Source organism: Podarcis bocagei (genome assembly GCF_964188305.1).
Source record: "Podarcis bocagei genome assembly, chromosome: 13".
Taxonomy (NCBI): domain Eukaryota; kingdom Metazoa; phylum Chordata; class Lepidosauria; order Squamata; family Lacertidae; genus Podarcis; species Podarcis bocagei.
The window spans coordinates 52,564,770-52,586,568 of NC_138138.1; the positions used below are offsets into that span (position 1 = coordinate 52,564,770).

General features: G+C 47.2%; 1 protein-coding gene across 4 annotated transcripts; it reads right to left on the reverse strand.

Annotated features, from left to right (window-relative positions):
• Positions 1-6,068: 6,068 nt before the first annotated feature.
• Positions 6,069-20,645, reverse strand: AURKB (aurora kinase B). Of its 4 annotated transcripts, none has more exons than XM_081168059.1 (10): positions 19,931-20,645; positions 18,533-18,573; positions 16,747-16,934; positions 15,609-15,847; positions 15,362-15,425; positions 14,096-14,287; positions 13,322-13,460; positions 11,185-11,333; positions 10,884-11,058; positions 6,069-6,666 (listed from the first exon to the last, which is right to left on the reverse strand). In XM_081168059.1, the coding sequence occupies exons 4-10, from the start codon at positions 15,799-15,801 to the stop codon at positions 6,490-6,492; spliced, it is 1,089 nt and encodes a 362-aa protein (XP_081024185.1). In that variant the 5' UTR covers positions 15,802-15,847; positions 16,747-16,934; positions 18,533-18,573; positions 19,931-20,645; the 3' UTR covers positions 6,069-6,489. The 4 variants fall into 4 exon arrangements, with proteins under 4 accessions (XP_081024185.1, XP_081024182.1, XP_081024183.1 ...); XM_081168056.1 differs by having other exon boundaries at positions 15,609-15,762; positions 19,931-20,641; XM_081168057.1 differs by lacking the exon at positions 19,931-20,645 and adding an exon at positions 19,820-19,915 and having other exon boundaries at positions 15,609-15,762.
• Positions 20,646-21,799: the final 1,154 nt, after the last annotated feature.

The window sequence follows — 21,799 nt, forward strand, 5'->3', positions numbered from 1 at the left end:
TGGAACGTGTCCAGAGGAGGGCAACCAAAATGGTCAAAGGCCTGGAAACGATGCCTTATGAGGAACGGCTAAGGGAGCTGGGCATGTTTAGCCTGGAGAAGAGGAGGTTAAGGGGTGATATGATAGCCATGTTCAAATATATAAAAGGATGTCACATAGAGGAGGGAGAAAGGTTGTTTTCTGCTGCTCCAGAGAAGCGGACACGGAGCAATGGATCCAAACTACAAGAAAGAAGATTCCACCTAAACATTAGGAAGCACTTCCTGACAGTAAGAGCTGTTCGACAGTGGAATTTGCTGCCAAGGAGTGTGGTGGAGTCTCCTACTTTGGAGGTCTTTAAGCAGAGGCTTGACAACCATATGTCAGGAGTGCTCTGATGGTGTTTCCTGCTTGGCAGGGGGTTGGACTCGATGGCCCTTGTGGTCTCTTCCAACTCTAGGATTCTATGATAAGCTTCCGGTTCTGCTTGAGAGTTTCCCAGAAGCCCCTAGCCGAATGCCATTTTTTGACAAGATGCTGTGGTCAAGACGGATGCTGGGTTAGACCCAGCAGAGCTTTTACAGCAACATGGCTTTGTCCTGGCTTTGAGGGAAAGAAGCCGCTAGGATTGGGCTGTAGACCCAATCCCGTATTTGTCCAGCTAAAATTCCCAAAGAGTCAGTGTAGCTTGTTGCAGGAATTTATGTATAGGTTGGGGGGGGGGTTGCCCCTCCAGCAGATATCATGCACATGCAGCCCACTACCAAAACCAGCACAATCGCTTTTGTGACTTTTGTGATTTGTCCCCACAAAACAAACACTTCATCGCAGTTTCTTCCTATCTATTCAAAGGGCCTCGGCTGCAGAACACCAAATGTAAGAATTCACTGATAAATGTATCTATGTACCGGCTCATTGGGAAAACTTCAGAAATTCATAGACATGTGAGCTCAGCTCCTCAGCAGCCCCTCTGTCTGAGTGATAATCCCTGGCATCCTGATACTTGAGTGCCAGACAGGTAGCCATTCCAGAAATAACAAACCCAGATGAAGACAAAAGGGTGGGATTCACTTGGCTGGGAAACAGGGAAATGTAAAGATCTTTTTTGTTACACTTGATGGGTGATTGGTGGAGGGCAAGGAGAACCATGGGGCAGGGTCCAGGATGCTCAGATTACTGCCACCAGACCTCCCCTTTCATGATGTAACCGTGATGTATTAGTGATGTAGTTGGGCGGGTGTAACATGGGTATTAGCAGCTAATAAAAGTTTGGGTTCTCTTTTGTTCGGGGCTTCCATCTTGTTCCACCTGGTGGCAGGTGGGAGTCCTGCCACGACAGTCTTCAATAAAGACCAAGCCTACTGGCTGCTGTTTTGCTCTGGTATTCCTGGCTGGTGTCCTTGTTTTTTGTCCAAGGGAGCCCTCAGATTTCTCCGTTAACAAGCTAAAGCAGGTGGATTGAGAAGTGAAGGCACGCGGTGGATTGTCAAACTATGGAACTTGTTCCCACAGGAGGCAGGGATGGCCAACTTGGTTTTAAAAGAGGATGAGACAAATTCACGGAGAGGGCTATCGATGGCTACACTCTTGTCTCCACAGTCAGAGGCATCAATGTTTCTGAATACCAGTTGCTGGAAACCACAGGAGAGAAGGCTCCTGTGTTCGAATCCTGCTTGCCCGTTTCCCACAGGCCTCTGGTTGGCCACTGTGAAAACAGGATGCTGGACCATGTTATAAGAATTTTAAGGTTTTATATATATAAAATATATGTTTCATAAACGTACCAAGCAAACACCTACAAATATGTAAAACCACATGTCTGGAACCCACAGAAAAGTCCTGAAACCATTTTCTCTCTCCCAAAATGACCTCAAATATTTCTCTGCAAGGTCGAAAGAAATGGGAAATATCCCCACCGTCTCTTTCACAAATCCTGTCTTAGGGGCACATTTAAGATATGAATAGGGTGTGAGCCTGTGACCTGGATTTAGGAATTGAGTAGCTATCATAACAAGAGTGGCCAGGATGCCCAGGTAATCCAATCAGGTAACCTGGCAGACAGGAAGAAACAACACACCCAGATTTCTGCCCCTTCTCTGATGTATTAAAGGGGTGGTCTTGGGCTACACCCCTTCTGTGATGTATGTACGATGTTTCTGGGGGTGGTCATGGACTCCCGGGCAGGCAATTTAAAATGTCTATATAAGGGCTTGCGCACATGGCTTGGGGTCCCTCCCCCACGGGGGGGAGCACCCTGTTGCAATAGCTTTAATAAAGATCAGGCTTACTAGCTGCTTTGCTTCTCAATATTCTCTGGTTGGCCTGTTATTTTCTCCTACCGATAGAGAACCTACAAAAGGACTCTATATGGGCTCTAAGGGGAAAGGAGCAGTTTTTTTCACATAACAACCAGGTAGGCCACTGGCCTGCACCTTGCAGGGCTTTCCTCATGTACTTGAAGCCACAGGATATAATGGGGAAAATAGGAATGTCAAGGAAAACACACACACACACCAGTAGCACCTTAGAGACCAACTAAGTTAGTTATATACAGTGGATGCTCAGGTTGTGAACATGATCCTTGCAGGAGGCACATTCGCAACCCGCAGTGCCACATCTGTGCATGTGCCAGTCACGATTTGGCGCTTCTGCGCATAGCACGCTTTAGCATTTCTGCGCATGCATGAGCGCCGCAACCCAGAAGTAACCCATTCTGGTACTTCTGGGTTTCGGTGCATCCGTAACCCAAAAACACGCAACCTGAAACATCTGTAACCCGAGGTATGACTGTATTCAGGTATCTGAAGAAGTGTGCATGCACACGAAAGCTCATACCAATAACTAACTTAGTTGGTCTCTAGGGTGCTACTGGAAGGATTTTTTTTATTTTACTTTGTTTCGACTACCAACACAGCTAGCTACCTACCTGTATGGAAAACACAGCTAGAGCAAAATTGTCTCCAGGAAACCACCCCAGGGGGCGTTGAGCCACAGATACTCAAGAGTCCAAGTGGCTGAAAAGTTTAAATAAAAGGATATTTGGGGAAAATTGGACACCTAAAAGCCAGTTAGTGGAGGTGGATGGTCTAAAAACGACCCGCTGTAGATCTCTACAGTGGTACATTGGTTCTCGAATGTCTCCATTTATTTATTTATTTATTTATTTATTTATATTTCTATACCGCTTTATATTTTTAATAAAAATCTCAAAGCGGTTTACAGCATAATAAATCAATAAAACACTAGCCGGGCGACATTCCTCCGGCCTCAGGAGGAGCCTCTTCAGTAGGGCTGGCTGGTGGGTCTGGGCCTCACCCCCCAGGCCAGGTGGAAAGGGCCTTGCAGGGAGCAGCCTTCACCCTCCCACCTGCCCCCTATGTCCCTCCGCTGGCTGGCCGCCCCCTGGTGTGTCTGGGGGGAGAGACAATATGGAGGGTGAACTGCCCCAGAAGAAAATCTGCCCCAGAAGAAAATAATTGGGAAAGCTTGCAAATACCAGATAGCCTTAGGATTTAAATACATAATGTGATGAATTAATATGTTTAATGCTGAATTGTAAAGAAAGATGTTAAGTGATTAAGTTAATTTTTTAAGAATATAGGTTTTGGAAAACTGTTAAAATGATATACACGGAAATTCAACCAGGGGGATACAAGGAAGTCACTTAACAACGATGAACATTTCGGCACTGAAAACCCAAAAGTAAATGTTTCCGTTTTCAAACATGCCTTGAAAGTCTAACTTCTTCCGCTGCGTGTTTTTCGGTTTTTTTCAACTGAATTTGTGAACAGCCCTTTGCGCCTTGGCTTCCGAACGTTTCAGAAGTCTTCCGGAACGGATTACGTTTGAGAATCGAGATACCAAGCAGCATGTTCTGAGAGTAAACGCACTAAAATGAATGGATATGACCGCGGTCTACTCATGTCAGGGAGCCTACTCAAAGAAGTCCCAATTTATTTCAGCCTCTCTCTTTCTCTCCCCAAGAATACGTGTGTAGTGTTGGACTTGGACAGAGCTTTCCAAACTGTGCGTCATGACACATCAGTGTGTCAGTTGCAGTGTGTAGGTGTGCAAACGCTCTCCACGCTCCTCCCGGGGTTAGTGTAACCTCTTCTTTGCTAGTAAAACTGAATTACTGCATCACGAAATGATGCGTGTTTGGAAAGGTCCAGACTAGGACCTGGGAGACCAGGGTTCAAATTCCAACCAGCCATGCTAGCCACTATCTCTCGGTCTAATGTACCTTCACAGGCTTGTTGCAAGAATAACACGAGGAGTCATAGAAACATAGTATTGTAGATTTGGAAGTACTCCAAGGGACATTTAGTCCACCGCCCTGCTGCTCGGAGGGAAGGTGTGGTACAAATATAATAAATAGGTAACAATTGCTAAACATCCATCTGAGCTGTGCTACTTCAAACTGCAAATGATGTACAGGAGAGCACTTTTTAAACCAAAAAACACACAAACCCATCTAATCTTTATCTTGCAGGAGACAAGTGTTCTTTTAATTTTGGGGCAGAGGAAATCTCACTTTTGTGCTTTGCTTTTGCAAAGTATATCATCTAAACTTGTTAGCTGCTCGTTACACAAAAAAGTTCTCCAAGCAGCTTACAACATATTTGAGTGCGTAAGCGTAGATATAATACACAATAAAAACACATGAAATTCATGTCATCTGCTTGGAATATAGCTTGCATCTTTCTCTCTTCTTTAAACTGATTTTGGCATTATTAGCCATCTCACATACCAATAATGGCAGAGGCCACTAAAAACCCCAAACTGAATGCTGAGAGCCTATATTTGTAAGCCTAAAGCTGTATTGCTCAGGTGCACCTAAGGTTATTGGCCTCCTTTGCCATTATTTCTAAACACCATGAAACTTTGAAGCTACGATTTGAAGGGGGTGTCTAGGAAAGACGTAACCCACTTGTCCCATGCATTTCCTCACTAGGATACCCTCAGAAACAGTAGGCAGGTTCACCCCCCCTCCCTTTTCCTGTACAAAGGAAAAAACTGTACTCTGGCAGCTAAATAAATCAGAGGGCTGCAATTTTAAACGTATCAGTGCCACAAGAGTGGAAACTTTAAGAAGCCTCTCTACCCTATTGCTTTTCTGCTTCCAACTACAGTGGTACCTCAGGTTAAGTACTTAATTCGTTCTGAAGGTCCGTACTTAACCTGAAACTGTTCTTAACCTGAAGCACCACTTTAGCTAATGGGGCCTCCCGCTGCTGCCGTGCCGCCGGAGCACGATTGCTGTTCTCATCCTGAAGCAAAGTTCTTCACCTGAAGCACTATTTCTGGGTTAGCGGAGTCTGTAACCTGAAGCATATGTACCCTGAAGCGTATGTAACCCGAGGTACGACTGTACAGTGGTACCTCGGGTTACATCCGCTTCAGGTTACACACTCCACTAACCTAGAAATAGTGCTTCAGGTTAAGAACTTTGCTTCAGGAAAAGAACAGAAATTGTGCAGCAGCGGTGCAGCGGCAGCAGGAGGCCCCATTAGCTAAAGTGGTGCTTCAGGTTAAGAACAGTTTCAGGTTAAGAACGGACCTCCGGAACGAATTAAGTACTTAACCCAAGGTACCACTGTACAGCCTCACTGGCTATTTTTATGTCTTATTTTAGAAGGCAGTTGGGGCACTACATGCAACTGTCGTGTTACCCCCCTCAGTGAGAATTAGCCCTTTCCATTGAATATTCCATTTATGCTTTTATTTCTTGAAATTCTCTCTTCCATCGTGGAGCTCCATGCAGCATACACGAAATCTCTGCTTTCCTGCACTGACCAACACAGGCCTGCAAGCGTAACCTCCATGCCTTGCTTTCTTCTGGCCAATTTACCCAAGCTATCTTTTGGAAAGTCCAAAGGAAGAGTTTATGGCAGGGCGGGGCATCTGGGCAGGAAAGTACATGTACACTCAGCCCGAGCCACCGCCCCCAGCATAACAATGAGTCCTCTGTGTCAAGCGCCAAGCCAAACCCCACCCATCTGTTTCTGCGCTTTGAGGAAATCGGAAATAACCATCAAAAGTTGCAGCTGGACGAAGGAAGAGGAGGCACAGCCAATCGAGTATATATAAAAAAATAATATTAGTTTTATTAAAGATGCAAACATCTCCGTAGGATAATGCCACAAGATCAATGTCTTAGAACGGTCTGGGTGACTGTGGGCCTATTAAAAAGAGCTTTTCGGAGAGTAAGGATTAAAGGCCTTCAGTTCCAACTGAAGCAAGACCCATTTTTCAATACGGACTCTGAAGCAATCGAAGCCAGCTCCCCCAGAAGCTTGGAGGGGCTAGTTTATCCCCCAGCAGGCAGAAATACACTATTTACCTGTCAGTTCTTCCAGCAAGGACCTCCAGGAGCAAAAAAATAAAAAAATAAAAAATTAAGACCCTACAATCATTTGAAAGAAAACCTTAAAACATAACCAAACCAAAATTCTTCCTGGGCCATCGCTCGGTTATGACCAGTCCCTCCTCATGTGTCCCTCCTCAGAGCTAGTTCACAGGCCCAGCGTTATAGACAGGAGGCAGGACCCGCCGCGAGTTGGCTTTCACCCAAGGGTGCTCCATCACACCCTGAAGTGGCAGTCGATCAGCCGGGTTGTGGCGCAGCAGCTTTGAAATCAAGTCCCGGGCGCCTTCTGTCACAAACGGGGGGAACTTAAGATCTACCTGTATTTGGGTACGGGAGAGAGAGAGAAAAGGGAGTCAAGACCAGGAACCAGAGAAAAGCAGGCATGGGAGGATTTAGCAAGGAACAGACGCTTCCTCGGCTTCTGAACGCATTTCTCTGACACACACACACTTGGAATGACATCTCTGGTACTTGCATTGCTAACATATTTAGGCAGGAAGCAAGCGAGCTCCCGTTGCTCGGTCCCTGCTCCTGCCAACCTAGCAATTTGAAAGCACGTCAAAGTGCAAGTAGATCAATAGGTACCACTCCGGCGGGAAGGTAAACGGCGTTTCCGTGCGCTGCTCTGGTTCGCCAGAAGGGGCTTGGTCATGCTGGCAACATGACCCGGAAGCAAGATGAGCACTGCAACCCCAGAGTCAGTCATGACTGGGCCTAATGGTCAGGGGTCCCTTTACCTTGAACCTTTTAAGAAGGCTCTGTACAATGATCTGCTAAATATTCAGCATCTTTAGAGGGTCCTCTTAAGAATCTCTCAAGAATTGTAGACTTTTATGGTACTTCCTCTGGCTTTCTATCCCAAAGAGTGTCAAGTTGTATTATTGCTGGCATCCGTCTCAATAGACAATGGAGTGCGCCTCCGGGGGTGGAGTCGAACGGCTGCAGTAGCAGCACCAAAGTGACCTTCCTGGGGCGCAAGCCCGGGCAGTGTGTCGTGGGCTCCTGGGCTGCCCTCTCGTCTTGGCTGATGTGGTCCAAAGGAAAGCAGAGCAAGCTGTTTGGCACCAGCCTGGCTGCCGGAGTTGCTGGAAGTACAAGGGCTACAAGGCCCCATCCAACCCTCTTAGGGACTCCACTCCAGATGTGTGTCTTGCTTACTCCTTAGCCATTTATTCTCCCAAAGATATCCCACAAGGCAGTGGAGGTTTAGCATTGTTATAAGAATTTAAAAATCTTTGATACACTGGTACTTCGGGTTACATACGCTTCAGGTTACAGACTCCGCTTACCCAGAAATAGTGCTTCAGGTTAAGAACTTTGTTTCAGGATGAGAACAGAAATTGTGCTCTGGCGGTGCGGCAGCAGGAGGCCCCATTAGCTAAAGTGGTGCTTCAGGTTAAGAACAGACCTCCGGAACGAATTAAGTACTTAACCCGAGGTACAACTGTATATAATAAATGTTCATAAATGTACCAAGCAAACACATACATAAATATATAAACCACATGTCTGGAGCAGCACAGGAAGACAGTCCTGAAACCATTTTGACTCCCAAGCTGACCAAATGTTTCTCTGCAAGCAGGGAGGAGGTGGGAAAAAAACCCTTCCTTGTTACAGGAATTTAGTAATCACCATTTCAAAGGAATGGGCAGACTACCAGGAAAGGCAATCAGATAAGGCATTATCAGATAACCTGGCAGACAGGAAAAACAACATTCAAATTTCTGTTGTAGACCACCTTTTCTGTGATGTAGGTATGATGTTTGTGGGGGGTGGTCTTGGGTTACACCCCTTCTGTGATGTATGTACGATGTATGGAGGGGTGGTCTGGAGCTCCAGGGCAGGGAATTTAAAATGTCTATATAAGGGCGGGCACACCTTTGTTCTGGGTCCTCCTCCTTTCCTGTGTGTGAAGGGGGCACCCTGTTGCAATAGCTTTAATAAAGATCAGGCTTACGAGCTGCTTTGCTTCTCAATATTCTCTGGTTGGCCTCTATTATTTTCTCCTACCAACAGGGAACCCATGTAAGGACTGTATACGGGCTCTTGGATACCCCATAAGGGAAGAAGGGCAGATTTTGTTTACAACAGCACCAAGCTTTCCTTCTCCAAGATGGGCTACTTTCACAGGTGGACGAGCCCCATCTGCCCCTCAATTCCCACTCCAGAACGTGCAGGAATCCCCTACCGTGCACAGAGAAGTACTGCAAGGAAGCTGTCATGCTTTCCAATAACCCTTCTTCCAAAATGGGGTAATGGAAGCACAGTCATACCCACTAAATCCAGTCTTTGCCAGCAAGCCTGTGCCATTCAACCCAAGTAGATCTTCCTGGAGGGAGGGCTGTGCCATATTACATCCTCCTCCATAGATCGCTGTACAGTGGTGCCCCGCAAGACGAATGCCTCGCAAGATGGAAAACTCGCTAGACGAAAGAGTTTTCCGTTTTGGAGGTGTTTCGCAAGACGACAATGTCTTGCGAGTTCCTGCTGGTTTTTCCCCTCCCCCCTTTTTCTAAGCCGCTAAGCCGCTTATCAGCTGATCCGATCAGCAGATAAGCCGCTAAAAGCCGCTAATAGCGCTAATCCGTCAATGGGCTTGCTTCGCAAGACGAAAAAACCGCTAGACGAAGAGAATCACAGAATGGATTCTTTTCGTCTTGCGAGGCACCACTGTACCCCTCTCCCCAGGTAGTTTTCCCTATTCTGAATTATCAGAAGACATGGTGGAAGGGAGATCTCATTTTTGCCTACTTTATTGCTAGACCACCTGTGCTCAGCCAGTTGGTATGTTGTATATGTATAAGGAACTTTTGCCCATGGTATGACTATTTTCCACCTTCCCATTTCGACTCTCTGGCACCCTACCTGCATAACCTAGCAATCCCAAAATATAGAGACACTTTTACCCTGGCAAGATTGAATGTACTGCCCTCGGCTGTACTTGAGGGACGATTCTAACAGATTCCACATGAAAAACACTTATGTCCCTGCAGAGATGGCAGTACTGAATCGGTGGCACACGCCCTTCTGGCTCGCACTCTTTATAAAGACTTGAGGAATGAGATTATCGCCCCTCTTTTATTGTCCATTCCGGGTCATCCAACCACTGCCACGGTACCCTTTCTCTTGGCAGATCAAGATGAGCAGATGAAAGCAAAGTCTGCAATATTTTTAGCTGGGGCAATCAGAATAAGATCCACTATTTGACTGCTGATTCAGGATCCTAAAGTGTGTTTTATATAATCGACTTTTTATTTCAGTTTTTTATATATTGCATTGTTGTATTGTTGCTATGGCCGATGGCTGACGCAAATAAACATTCATTCATTCATTCATTCATTCACTGTATGTGTCTCTTCCTCCAAAACACCTTGAAGGGTCTTCATGTGCACAAGGCTGCCCCCCCGTTCCCCAAACCCACACTCATCCTCACAACCACCCTCTGAGGAAAGCTAGATCTAGAGAGGTGGGCCCAAGGCCTGCTTGAAGGATGGGGGGGGGGGCTGGGTTTTCCCAGCTTTTAAAGTTCAACACTGTAGCCACATGGGCTGCAAGCCTCATGATTTCCCAGAAGTGTGCATTGCAGCGCCTCTAGGCTCTCGTGAAAGGGTTGTAGCCTATTCAGGATACGTGTCTACAGCCCTGAGGAAAGTGGCAGCCAGGCCCAGTGGTGGATTCTGCGTTGTGGGCAGCAAAGATCCAGTTAGGAAGCAACTGCAATTACCGTATTTTTCGCTCCATAGTTTTTCTCGTAGCTCCCTCGCTGCGAGAAGCCAAGTTACAGGGAACCAGGCAGAGGGCCTTCTTGGTAGTGGCACCCGCCCTGTGGAACGCCCTCCCATCAGATGTCAAAGAGAACAACAACTACCAAACTTTTAGAAGACATCTGAAGGCAGCCCTGTTTAGGGAAGCTTTTAAAGTTTGATATATTAGTGTATTTTAATATCTGGTTGGCAGCTGCCCAGAGTGGCTGGGGAAGCCCAGCCAGATTGGCGGGGTATAAATAATAAATTTATTATTATTATTAGGAGGAAAACACGAAAAAATATATACTGAATGAAGGGGAGCCGTGGCTCCCGTCCATCCCTCTTCCGCGGCTTGCTTTAAAGCAGCAAAGCGGACAGGAGCCGCTTACACGTCCCTCCTCCGTGCAGCAATCGCTTCATAAGACACACAGACATTTCCCCTTACTTTTTAGGAGGGGAAAAAGTGTGTCTTATTGAGCTAAAATACGGTATTCAATGTTGCCGACACCGGGTGGCCCACTCCATTCTGAAGCTGCAAGAACTGGCCCTATGCTTTTCACCAGTTCTTCTGCCACATAAGCACCCAGTCCTCGTGCTTTTGTCTCTTCCTCTCCCCCCTCCCTCTTTTGCACCACTTTTTGGGACAATCCCCTTTGGGGCTAGAGCCCCCCGGTGCTATGAGCTTGAAGCTAGCAGAACCCTCCTGGCGCAACCCAGTAGCTCTGCGTGGAAATGGCTGGCATGAATGACAATTGTGGGCCAACTGTGAAGCCGACTGCAAAGCTCACCGACACAATGCGGCGATACGTCTCCGGGGCGGAGGCGGTCTCGAAGGGCGGGTGCCCCACCAGGAACTCGTAACACAGGATCCCGATGCACCAGTGGTCCACCTTCTCGTTGTGGGGTTTGCCTTCAATCATCTCAGGGGGCAGGTAGTCCATAGTCCCACACATGGTCTTTCTCCTGAGGCAGAGCAGGAGGTCAAGGGCGGTTAAGAGCTGAAGGGATCTGGGGCAGCGCAGTGGGGAACTAGGGCCTCAGATATCCTGAGTCCACCAGGGCGAACCAAACCAAGGGCGCCCCCCTTACCTGAGCGAGGGGGCATGCACGGACCAGCCGAAATCAGCAATCTTCAGCTCCCCCTTCAGCCCCATAAGCAAGTTCTCCGGCTTGATGTCACGGTGAATGACCTTCTTGCTGTGACAGTAGAGGAGGGCATCAGCCAGCTCTTCCATGTACTGCAGAGGTGAAGCAAAGAAGGGTCCGTTGCGTACACCTTGGGACACCAGTGCCTTGCTATCCGAGAGAGACTTGAACCCACTACCCTGCTCCTTTGGTGCACTGGGTGACCTCAAACTGCACCCTTTGAATGACAGCCAAACAGATCAGCCCCGTACCTACGGGACCGCCTCTCCTGGTATGCCCTAGGACTTTAAGGTCCACAAATAACAACACTTTGGAGGTCATGAGCCTCAAGGTTAGATTGGTTTCAACTAGGGCCAGGGCCTTTTCAGCACTGGCCCCGACGTAGTGGAACGCTCTGTCACAAGAGACCAGGGCCTGTTCCGCATGGCCGTTGGTTTGGACTTGGTCTGACCCTTATGTTTCCCTCCCCTTATGGTCTTGATTTATTAGCTACTTTAAAATGAGGCTGCATTTTAACATGTATTTTAAATTTTTCTTTTCTTTTCTTTTCCTCCCCTCTCTTTTCCCCCTATTACAGTGGTACCCCGCAAGACGAACGCCTCGCGAGACAAAAAACTCGCAAAACGGGAACACCTTCTGAAGGCTGGCGGGGGGCAAAAGTCTTTGTCCCCCCTGCCTGCCTTCCCAGGGGCTTTTAAATCGCCCCGGACAGCGGAGAAGTCCTCCGCTGTCCCGGGGCGATTTTAAAATGCCGCCCGCCAGCATTTTAAGATTGCCCGGACAGCGGAGAAGTCCTCCGCTGTCCCGGGGTTTTTTAAAATGCTGGGGGTGGGAAGAAAAGCCCTTATCCCCCCCCCCCCCAGCCTTCAGAAGAGGTCTGGGGACAGACTGTCCCCGGACCTGGTCTGAAGGCGGTTTCATTAGGAACGCATTAATTGATTTTCAATGCATTCCTATGGGAAACCGTGCATCGCAAGACGAAAAACTCGCAAGACGAAGAGACTTGCGGAACGAATTAATTTCGTCTTGCGAGGCACCACTGTATGTTTTTACTGTGATTTCATTGGTGCTAGCCGCCCTGAGCCTGGCTCTAGCCGGGGAGGGCAGGGTATAAATAATTTTTAAGAAAACTATTATTATTTTGCCAGCTCCAGCTGGTGTGCCCACGATGACCGTTCTTGGACAGGGATAGCCTGGCCAGGATGATTCATGCACTGATAACCTCAAGATTTGATTAATGCGAACAAACTATTGCCAGCACCAATTCTTAAAAGCTTGCACTGGCTGCCCATATGTTACTGGACCCCGTTCAAGATTCTTGTATATAATTTGCTAGATTAGTCTTAAGGGCACTGTAAAGACCAGCTGATCTCTGCACGTTGACGGAGGTCTTCAGGGGAGGTTATTAGTGGTCCTCCATGGTTCAAATGCTCAGCTTATAACCACCAAAAACCCAACCCCGTGGTAGCCATTCCAGACTGAGATTAGGCTAGATCCCTCCCTGAGCTTCAGACCCTTGGCAAATCCTTTTCTATTTCAGCATGAGTGTTAAAAAGGCTTTGGTGACTGGGAGTGGCCGCCGGGACCACATAACACCGGTCCTCAGAGATCTGCATTGGCTCCCAGTACATTTCCGGGCACAATTCAAAGTGTTGGTGTTGACCGTGAAAGCCCTAAATGGCCTCAGTCCTGTATAACTGAAGGAGCGTCTCCATCCCCATCATTCAGCCCGGACACTGAGATCCAGCTCCGAGGGCCTTCTGGAGGTTCCCTCATTGCGAGAAGTGAGGTTACAGGGAACCAGACAGAGGGCCTTCTCGGTGGTGGCACCCTCCCTGTGGAACGCCCTCCCATCAGATGTCAAAGAGAAAAACAACTACCTGACATTCAGAAGACATCTTAAGGCAGCCCTGTTCAGGCAAGTTTTTAATGTGTGACATTTTAGGGTATTTTTGGTCTCTGTGGAAGCTGCCCAGAGTGGCTGGGGAAACCCAGCTGGATGGGCGGGGTACAAATAATAAATTATTATTATTATTTGCCAAGGGCCACTGAGCCCAGGCGCAGTGATGCGCAAGCTCACCGTGGCGCTCCTCTGCTCATCGAAACGCCGGTGTTTCTGCAGTTCCTTGTAGAGCTCCCCACGAGGGGCATACTCCAGGATCAGATATACACGCTTCCGGTCGTGGAAGTAGTTGTAAAGGCGCAGGATATTGGGGTGGCTGCAGAAAAGGGGAGGGGCGTTAGAATCGACGACCGGGGAGCGGCAGCAAAGGAAAGAGACATTAAAGCATGGGTAGGCAAACTAAGGCACAGGGGCCGGATCCAGCCCAATCGCCTTCTAAATCTGGCCCGCAGACAGTTCGGGAATCAGCATGTTTTTACAGCGCTTTTATTTAAAATGCATCTCTGGGTTATTTGTGGGACATAGGAATTCGTTCATCCCCCCCAAAAAAAAATATAGTCCAGCCCCCCACAAGGTCTGAGGAACAGTGGACCGGCCCCCTGTTGAAAAAGTTTGCTGACCCCTTCATTAAAGGGATGAAGATCTATGGGGCCACACAACTGCCAGCTGAGGGACCACTTTTAATTTAATAGCATTCTTTCACTGCTTTTTTTCTTTTTGTTTGCCGGCTCTTTGCGAGGGACAGAAATTTAACAAACAACACCACCTGTACAGCCGGAAACTGACAGGATTTTAGGGACAACAGCTTCTACACCCAACGAGATTCCATCTTTTCCAAAAACTTCCTTGGCCGTTTTTGTCCATGATGCTCACGGGGAGGGGGCAAAGCAGACCGACAGTGAAAACTATTGTGAACTTGGAGGCTCAGAGGCCTTTGGTCTTTTGCAGTACCTGAGGTGACACTGGATTTCAATCTCCCGCCGCAGCTGATGTTCCACGCACTCCTTCTCCATTTGGGATTTGAAGAGCACTTTGAGCGCCACAATGAACTTGGATTCTTTCTCCCGAGCCAGGTAGACGTTCCCAAACTTGCCTTTGCCCAGAGGACGCCCGATCTCAAAGTCATCAATGGTGAATAAGCGCCTAGGGAGTGGAGGATAAATAGATTAGCTGGCATGACACCCCAGAGGAATTTGTCACGTTGCAAGGAGGGGACAGGCACCTTGAAACCCTATTGCTCCCTGCAGGGAGAATCTCCTCACACCATCGCTACATACCTTTAGGTACCAGGCAAAAACATGCCTCTTCTCCCAGGCCTTTGACTCATTAAACAATCTATGGCCTTTCGAACTGGCAGGGTATTGTTTCAGTTTGATATTACAGCCGTACCTTGGAAGTCGAACGGAATCCGTTCTGGAAGTCCGTTCGACTTCCAAAACATTTGAAAGCCAAATCGTAACTTCTGATTGGCTGCAGGAAGCTCCCGTTGGGAAACTGTGTACGTGCAGCTACTCACACAGAGTCAATTAAGGTTTGGCAGACAGCCAGAAGGTCATGTGAAGGAGTAAGTCTTCCTGTGATAACAGAGGCATGGAGACAGCTCCCTTATTGGTCAAGCTCTCTGAAGGGAGTGATAATTCATGGCCTACTAACTGGAATGTGTTAGTTCTGGAGTTCAGTGTTCAGTGGAAGAGTTGTGTGAGAGAGAGCTAGCTAAAGATCTGTGTTCTGTTCCTGTAAATAGTCCACTGTATATAATAAACACCTAGCTACAAGTTCCTGGTTCCTGCTTCGTCTATCCTGTCTGCAGCCAAGTCGCCAATTGCTTCCGTTTCTTTCTGCGTGTACTCTGCTAGGTCTGGCTAAGGTCCTGCAACTAGTCAGAAAGTTGCGAAACACCACATAGGTTTTGCCAATCAGAAGCCGTGGAAGCCCTGTCGGGCGTTCGGGTTCCAAAAGAACGTTTGGAAACCAGAACAATCACTTCCGGGTTTGCGGCGTTCGGGGACCAAAACATCTGAGTTCCAGGGCGTTTGGGATCCAAGGTACGCCTGTATAAGTTTGTGTTTTTATATTTAAACTGCTCTGGGATCTTCGGATGAAGAGCGGGGTAGAAATTTAGTAAGTAAATAAACATGGCTAGCCCCAACCCATTCCCAAGTCCAGAAACAGATTTGCAACCGCCAGCTTTCTGAAACCAGTAACAAGGGAACTCACTCAGGGCCTTCCTTTGGCAGCTGACCCATGGAGCCAGACTCAATAGGAACCCTGCCTGCGACAGCTGTGGAAACAGAAAACAAAGTCATCCATAACACGGCAAGACCAACACAAGCCCCAGCATCCTTTACGACAAGCAGTCTGGGGAAAACCCCAAAGCAATGGGGTGCATCCGAGGCAATTTCAGCAGCACAGGAATCAGTGAGAGTCATTTCCAAAAATTTCCACAAAGCAGACCAGGTCTTACCCATATTCTGGGCACCCGAATCCTTCGGGCCTTTCTTTGTGCTGCTGGAAATAGCTCTGTGGGCCAAAAGCGTTCCAGAAGGGGTGATGGATGATGGAGTGTTGGTATCCTTACAGGCAACCCTCTGAGCACTTGTCATGTTGTTCACCCGGTACTGCAGGAAAGGGACAACGCAATCAAGAAATAGCCCCATTCAAGGTCACATTTCGTGGTTTTTAAATGAAGACGTACACACAGCCCTGTGTGCAAAGACAGAAAGTCAGTGTATTTGTTATCAGTAGGTTTTCTGAAACACTCCAGTGATCTGATTTAACTTGTTTATGTACTTGTACTTTTAATCTTTTGTTGGAAGCCGCCCAGAGTGTCTGGGGAAACCCAACCAGGTGGGCGGGGTATAAATAACATATTAATTATTATTATTATTATTATTATTATTACTACTACTACTATTATTACTTGTATTTTGTCAGCAGAGCAAATAACTTTGAAACTGCCAGGCTTGTCTAGTATTAATTGTCTTTACAACTGACATCCATCCACTGTTACCAATGAACTTATGAAATGAGAAAATTTCCATGGAAAAGTAAAATAATGGAGAATGCTCCCCCTCACATAATTGGTTATATACCTTCATTTGAAGCCCCATTAATAAATGTGATACTAGTAAAAGCCACAATTTAGAGCCCACAGGCTACCAGACACAGACACACACACACACACACACACACACACACACACACACACGCACGCGCGATAGGACTTTTGTCAAGAGCAGAAGATAAGGTCAAAGACTAGTCATCCAATTTTTGTCTGTTACACATACAGTGGTACCTCAAGTTATGAACTTAATTCATTCCAGAGGTCCGTTCTTAACCCGAAACCGTTCTTAACCTGAGGCGCGCTTTCCCTAATGGGGCCTCCCGCCACTACCGCGCGATTTCCGTTCTCATCCTGGGGCAAAGTTCTCAACCCGAGGTACTACTTCCGGATTAGCAGAGTTTGTAACCCGAGGTACCACTGTACTCAGTTTAACTCACCAACCCCAATAAAGATTCCTTCACCACCCATCACAACAGTTGACACATTCCCACCCCACATATAGTTTTCCCAGCAGTGGCAGATATAGGCAAAGACTTACTTTGGAAAGGCTATACATACTGCTCAGATTTTCCTTATTTGCCATCTTGGATCACAAGATGATCTGAAAGACCATCGGATCTCAGAATCCTCAGAGGGAGAGACAGCCCGGCTCTGGTGTCCAGCACCAAGTCAGAAAGATTGTGACCAAAATTACCGCAGCTCCAGTATTGAATCCCAAGAGTCACTCTGCAAAGGGTAAACAGATATCATGCTGTGGAACTGAACCAATCTAGGTGCCAAATGGCTCCTGGGACATGGGTTGTGGGCGCCAAATCAGACTATCTAGTCACCACTTTTTTATTAAAAAAAAGCAACACCTTTTATTTATTTTTCCAGAAAGCGTGAACTAATATGCAATTCAGGTACAGGTACTGTAATGAGCTGGGATTACAGGTATAACCTCTCCCTTACAGCTGGTGTTTCTAATCTCAGCTTGTTACATACAATGAAGATACCAGGTAGCCTGACATCTGGCTGATTGATAGAGGATCAAATACTTATTTCACTCATTATAATGCACATCAATCTCTGACTTTTGTCTTCTGGGTTTCTGGGGGTTTCCCTGTTGTTATTCTGTCCCTCACAGCTACAACAAACCTACCATTACAATTAGGGACTGGTCATTTCTTCGTCCGAGGGCAAACAGGCAAATTTAGCAGGGGATCAAATACTTTTCCGCCTCACTGTATCACACTTAACAGAAACTGTTGTTAATACATGTTTAATTTTGTGTTCACAATAAAAATAAAGTCATACCTCCGTTTACGTAACCAGAGGGTTAAGTAAACTTCGGGATGTGCGCATAGCAAACCCTGAAGTATTTTACTGGTTTTCAAAAGACTAGTCTTTATTGTTCAATCCTGGCCTTCTAATACGCCCTGTAGCAACATCCTCCCACAGCTATACAGTGGAACCTTGGTTTACAAACTTAATCTGTTCCGGAAGTCCGTTCTTAAACCAAAGTGTTCTTAAACCAAGGCGTGCTTTCCCATAGCAGCGGGGGACTCAGTTTACAAATGGAACACCCTCAACAGGAAGCGAAACATGTTCTGCTTCCAAGGCAAAGTTCACAAACCAAAACACCTACTTCCGGGTTTGCAGTGTTCTTAATCCTAGTTGTTCATAAACTAAGCTGTTCTTAAACCAAGGTACTGCTGTACTATACCGACTGATTTTTTTAAAGTAGTAAGGGAGCACCTTTGTATCCCTCCACCTGTTGTCAGTGTCACACTCTTTAAGCACATTCATATATTTACAACAGAAAGGCACTGGGAAGAAAGAAGAATATTGTTTACACCTTCTAAACATACAAATGGTTGTTTGCAGCACATGAAACTTTCAGGTTAAAAAATAAGGATGTATGCTGCCCCAGTTTACGCTCCATATTTGATCACACCATTATTAATGTGGGCACAGAACAACTGAATGCCTGAGTACGGGTACATGCATATGTCACAGCTTGCAATATAATTGCCTGAAGGGATGTTCCTGCAAGCTTTATTTTTGTGATAACTTGTTGACGTGCCTTGGGTGTGCTCTCGTTTGGGATAGGGGGATAGAGTCCACTGTGCATACAGTCATTAATTTTCAAGAAAAGGTTCTGACAAAGCCTGGCAAAAATATTATTTCACATCCTGAAATATTACTGTGAACAGATTTAGTGTGTGCTTAATGGCATGCCTTCCAGCTGCAGGAGAGTTCTCAATCACCTACACCTAACTATACATAAATATCCCTAAAAGTGGCATTAATGAATGCAACACCTAACAGTTAAATTCAATTACCTTAAGCATGTGTTGAAAAGCATTTCATACCCGGGGAAGTGCTACAGAAATTATAAGCAAAAAACATTCCTCCAAGTTAGTAGTATGATGGCAAAATAACCCCCCCCCCTCCCGTGATCTACTTTTTCCTTCTTGCTTTGAGGGTGGGGTGGGTTTGGGGTTGTTCTTGTTTTTTGGTACAATCCAGCAGTTTATAGACTTTATGAATCAAATATAAATGGGAGCAACCATATGATGCTACTTTCTGCACACTGTTCTGGAATAAACACCTCGGCTGCACTATAAACGTTTTTTAAAAACAGCACCATACCATTTCAAGCAGGGGGGGGCTGGGAAATGTAGATTGGCTAAAGGTGCTGCTGAGTTATTAGGAGACAACCCCCCCAAAAAAAGATCTATAATTCCCAGAGCGGTTCAACAACCAATCCCTCCTCGCAGGGAACTCAGGAAGGGGTCTCCTAACATCTCTCAGCACCCTTAGCAAACTATAGTTCCCAGGATTGGGGAGGGGGGAGATCTATGATTGTTTAAAGCACTATGAAGCTGCTTTCCTATGCATAGTGCGGATTGGGCCTTTACCAGCTCTACGCAGGGCTGCCCTTGAAGCTGTCCCAGAAACTCCAGCGGGTGCAGAATGCTGCAGCGAGGCTCCTCACGGGGTCTCTGCCATGGGAGCAGATTCACCCAGTGCTTTCCCAGCTGCATTGGCTACCAGTGGAGTACAGGGTCAGATTTAAGGTGCTGGTTTTGACCTTTAAAGCCCTTCACGGCCTAGGACCCTCGTACCTACGGGACCACCTCTCCCGGTATGCCCCACGGAGAGCCTCAAGGTCCATAAATAACAACACCCTAGAGATCCCGGGCCCTAAGGAAGTTAGATTAGCTTCAACCAGAGCCAGGGCCTTTTCAACACTGGCTCCAGCCTGGTGGAACGCTCTGCCTCATGAGACCAGGGCCCTGCAGGATCTGATTTCTTTCCGCAGGGCCTGTAAGACAGAGTTGTTCCACCTGGCCTTTGGCTCAGAATCAGTTGGATTCCCTCCCCCTTTTTCCTTTCTCCTCCCATGATGAGATTGCTCCCTAATTGTTTTAATGTTGTATCTTAATCGTTTAAATTGTATTTTAATCAACTTGCTTTTATTATTGGTTGTTAGCCGCCCTGAGCCCGGTCTTGGCTGGGGAGTGCGGGGTATTAAAAAAAATAATATTTATTTATTTTACCCCGAGATCCACCCAGAGCCATTATCCACCCAACCCCATGCAGCCCTGTGGCTCTCCTTGCAATACCAGATCCCAGTCTCCTATCAGGTTCGGGAGGGTGGGAGCCGCAGTCCCGAAGATCCCCGTCCCTGCCCCGCCGACCCCTTTTTCCTCCCACCGGCCCGCGAGATTCCCTACCTGCCAGCCAACAGCCTCCCATCCGCGTCGCCGCAAAAACGCCTTTGCCTTCGCTTTTCAAATCTGCCCTCCCGAAGCCCTATTGGCTGCCGCCGCGTTCCAGACGCGCCTCCTAATTGGTTCTCGGAAGCCAGCAGCTCCGCCTCCCCTTCGGAAGGAGCGGGTCTCCCGTTTTCTCATTGTCTAATGGAAGGGCCTCTCGCGCGTCTCTCCTGCCCTTTCCATTGGTCAAGTTTCGACGCCTCTCCAGGGTTAGGAAAGAGGGCGGGATTTGCAAAGGAGAGGAAAGGGTACCGATTGGCTGCTTCCCTGCGCCCTTTACGATGCTCGCTCCCGGTTGATTAAAGTCGGGAGACGGCCGAGCGCAAGCTTAGTGGTTACGAGGACCTTGTCAATCTCCCCCCCACACCAAAGCCGGCCAATCAGAAACGAGAAGCGGCAACGTAGGGAGGGATATGTCGGCCATTTTGTGAAACCACCAAGCATTGGGAGACGTGAGCCGAAAGAGGGATGGAGGGCCGCCAGGCAAAACAGCGCACCCTGGAAACCAGAGAAGGGGCGGGACCAGTGTAGAAAGAGCGGCCAATGGTCTTCCGCTAGTCGTATCCCACCAATTGCAGACGAAGGTGGAATAGGCGGGCCAACGCGCAACTGATGGACACTTCAGTTGACCAATCACGCGGAAATAGAAATGTAAGTGTTGGAAGGGACATCCAGGGTTCATCTAGTCCAACCCGGAGCAATCAAGGAATCAGAAAAACAGAGCTAACCAGTAGGATTAAGTATTGAGAAATAAAACCTAATTCTGCTTTTATAACGCTTGAGATTAGTGAAAGATCGTCAGTAAAAATCAGAAAGGAGCAGGCCGGGGCGTTGCTGTTCCCCGGCCAGCGGAGACTCTAATCATGTCTCATGCGCTCTCCGTTCATCATGTTCTGTTCTCCCGGAGGAGGAACAGGTAAGGATATACCTCACTGACGATAGCGAGCACGTCTGGACGCCGGGGCCGCCATCGTGCGCACAGCCTCTTAGGTCACGGTGGGGCAAAGTGAGCTTTCTTGGAAACTTTCGGCGAGAGATTAGAACGCCTCCCGCTGCGGCATTTTGCACCGTTTCCCTCGGCAAAGCTCTTTGTGCAGAGCGGCATATAAGCCACCCTGCCAAAGAGCCGCCTGCTTTCCCATGGCGCCATGCGCCAGGTAATTTGCATGAGGCGGTGACGTCACTCGAGAAGGTAGAAGGGCAGCCCTACCGTATTTACTGGGTGGAGCCGGGCGGAGGCAGGGGCCTCTGGAATTTTGTTTTCGTTTTTTTTGTAAATAATTTTTATTAATAACATCACAGTTGATAGAATATCAAATCTTGCCACATCATAATTCAAATAATAAAGCCAATTATACATTCCAAATTATATATTTTAAAAAAGACTTCCCACGTTCTGGCTGGTCAGCAGAAATTTTTTTATTTCTTGTTCCTGCTTTTTCTCCTTTATTCCCAATATCATAGTTCTGATCTTAATCCTTTATCTAAGGGGCCTCTGGAATTTTGCATGCTGCACCGATGAAAAATAATGGATTTGATAACCATTTGAGACTATGGAGCGCTTAACTTTAGCCGGTTTAATTTTGAATTTTTTTTTGGGGGGGGAGGCAGGGGACAACTCTCATCTTCATATTTGCCAGAGACCCTCAAGAAAGATCCTGTGAGGATGCCGTCTAATTAATGTCTAGGATGCAATGGCCTCCAGATATTTATTTTTATTTATTGCATTTATAGGTAAAGGTACCCCTAACCATTAGGTACAGTCGCGGACGACTCTGGGGTTGCTGCGCTCATCTCGCTCTATAGGCCGAGGGAGCTGGCGTTTGT

Bases quoted from the DNA above. Each gene is read 5' to 3' on its own strand.
- AURKB (XM_081168058.1), bottom strand. From the start codon at position 16,791: ATGGCAAATAAGGAAAATCTGAGCAGTATGTATAGCCTTTCCAAA. The intron at 14,288-15,361 runs GTGAGTTCCCTT...TCCACTCCCTAG, and splicing joins CTGCCAAAGGAAGGCCCTGA to GCGCTTATTCACCATTGATG. The intron at 11,059-11,184 runs GTAAGGGGGGCG...GCTCTGCCTCAG, and splicing joins GTGCATGCCCCCTCGCTCAG to GAGAAAGACCATGTGTGGGA.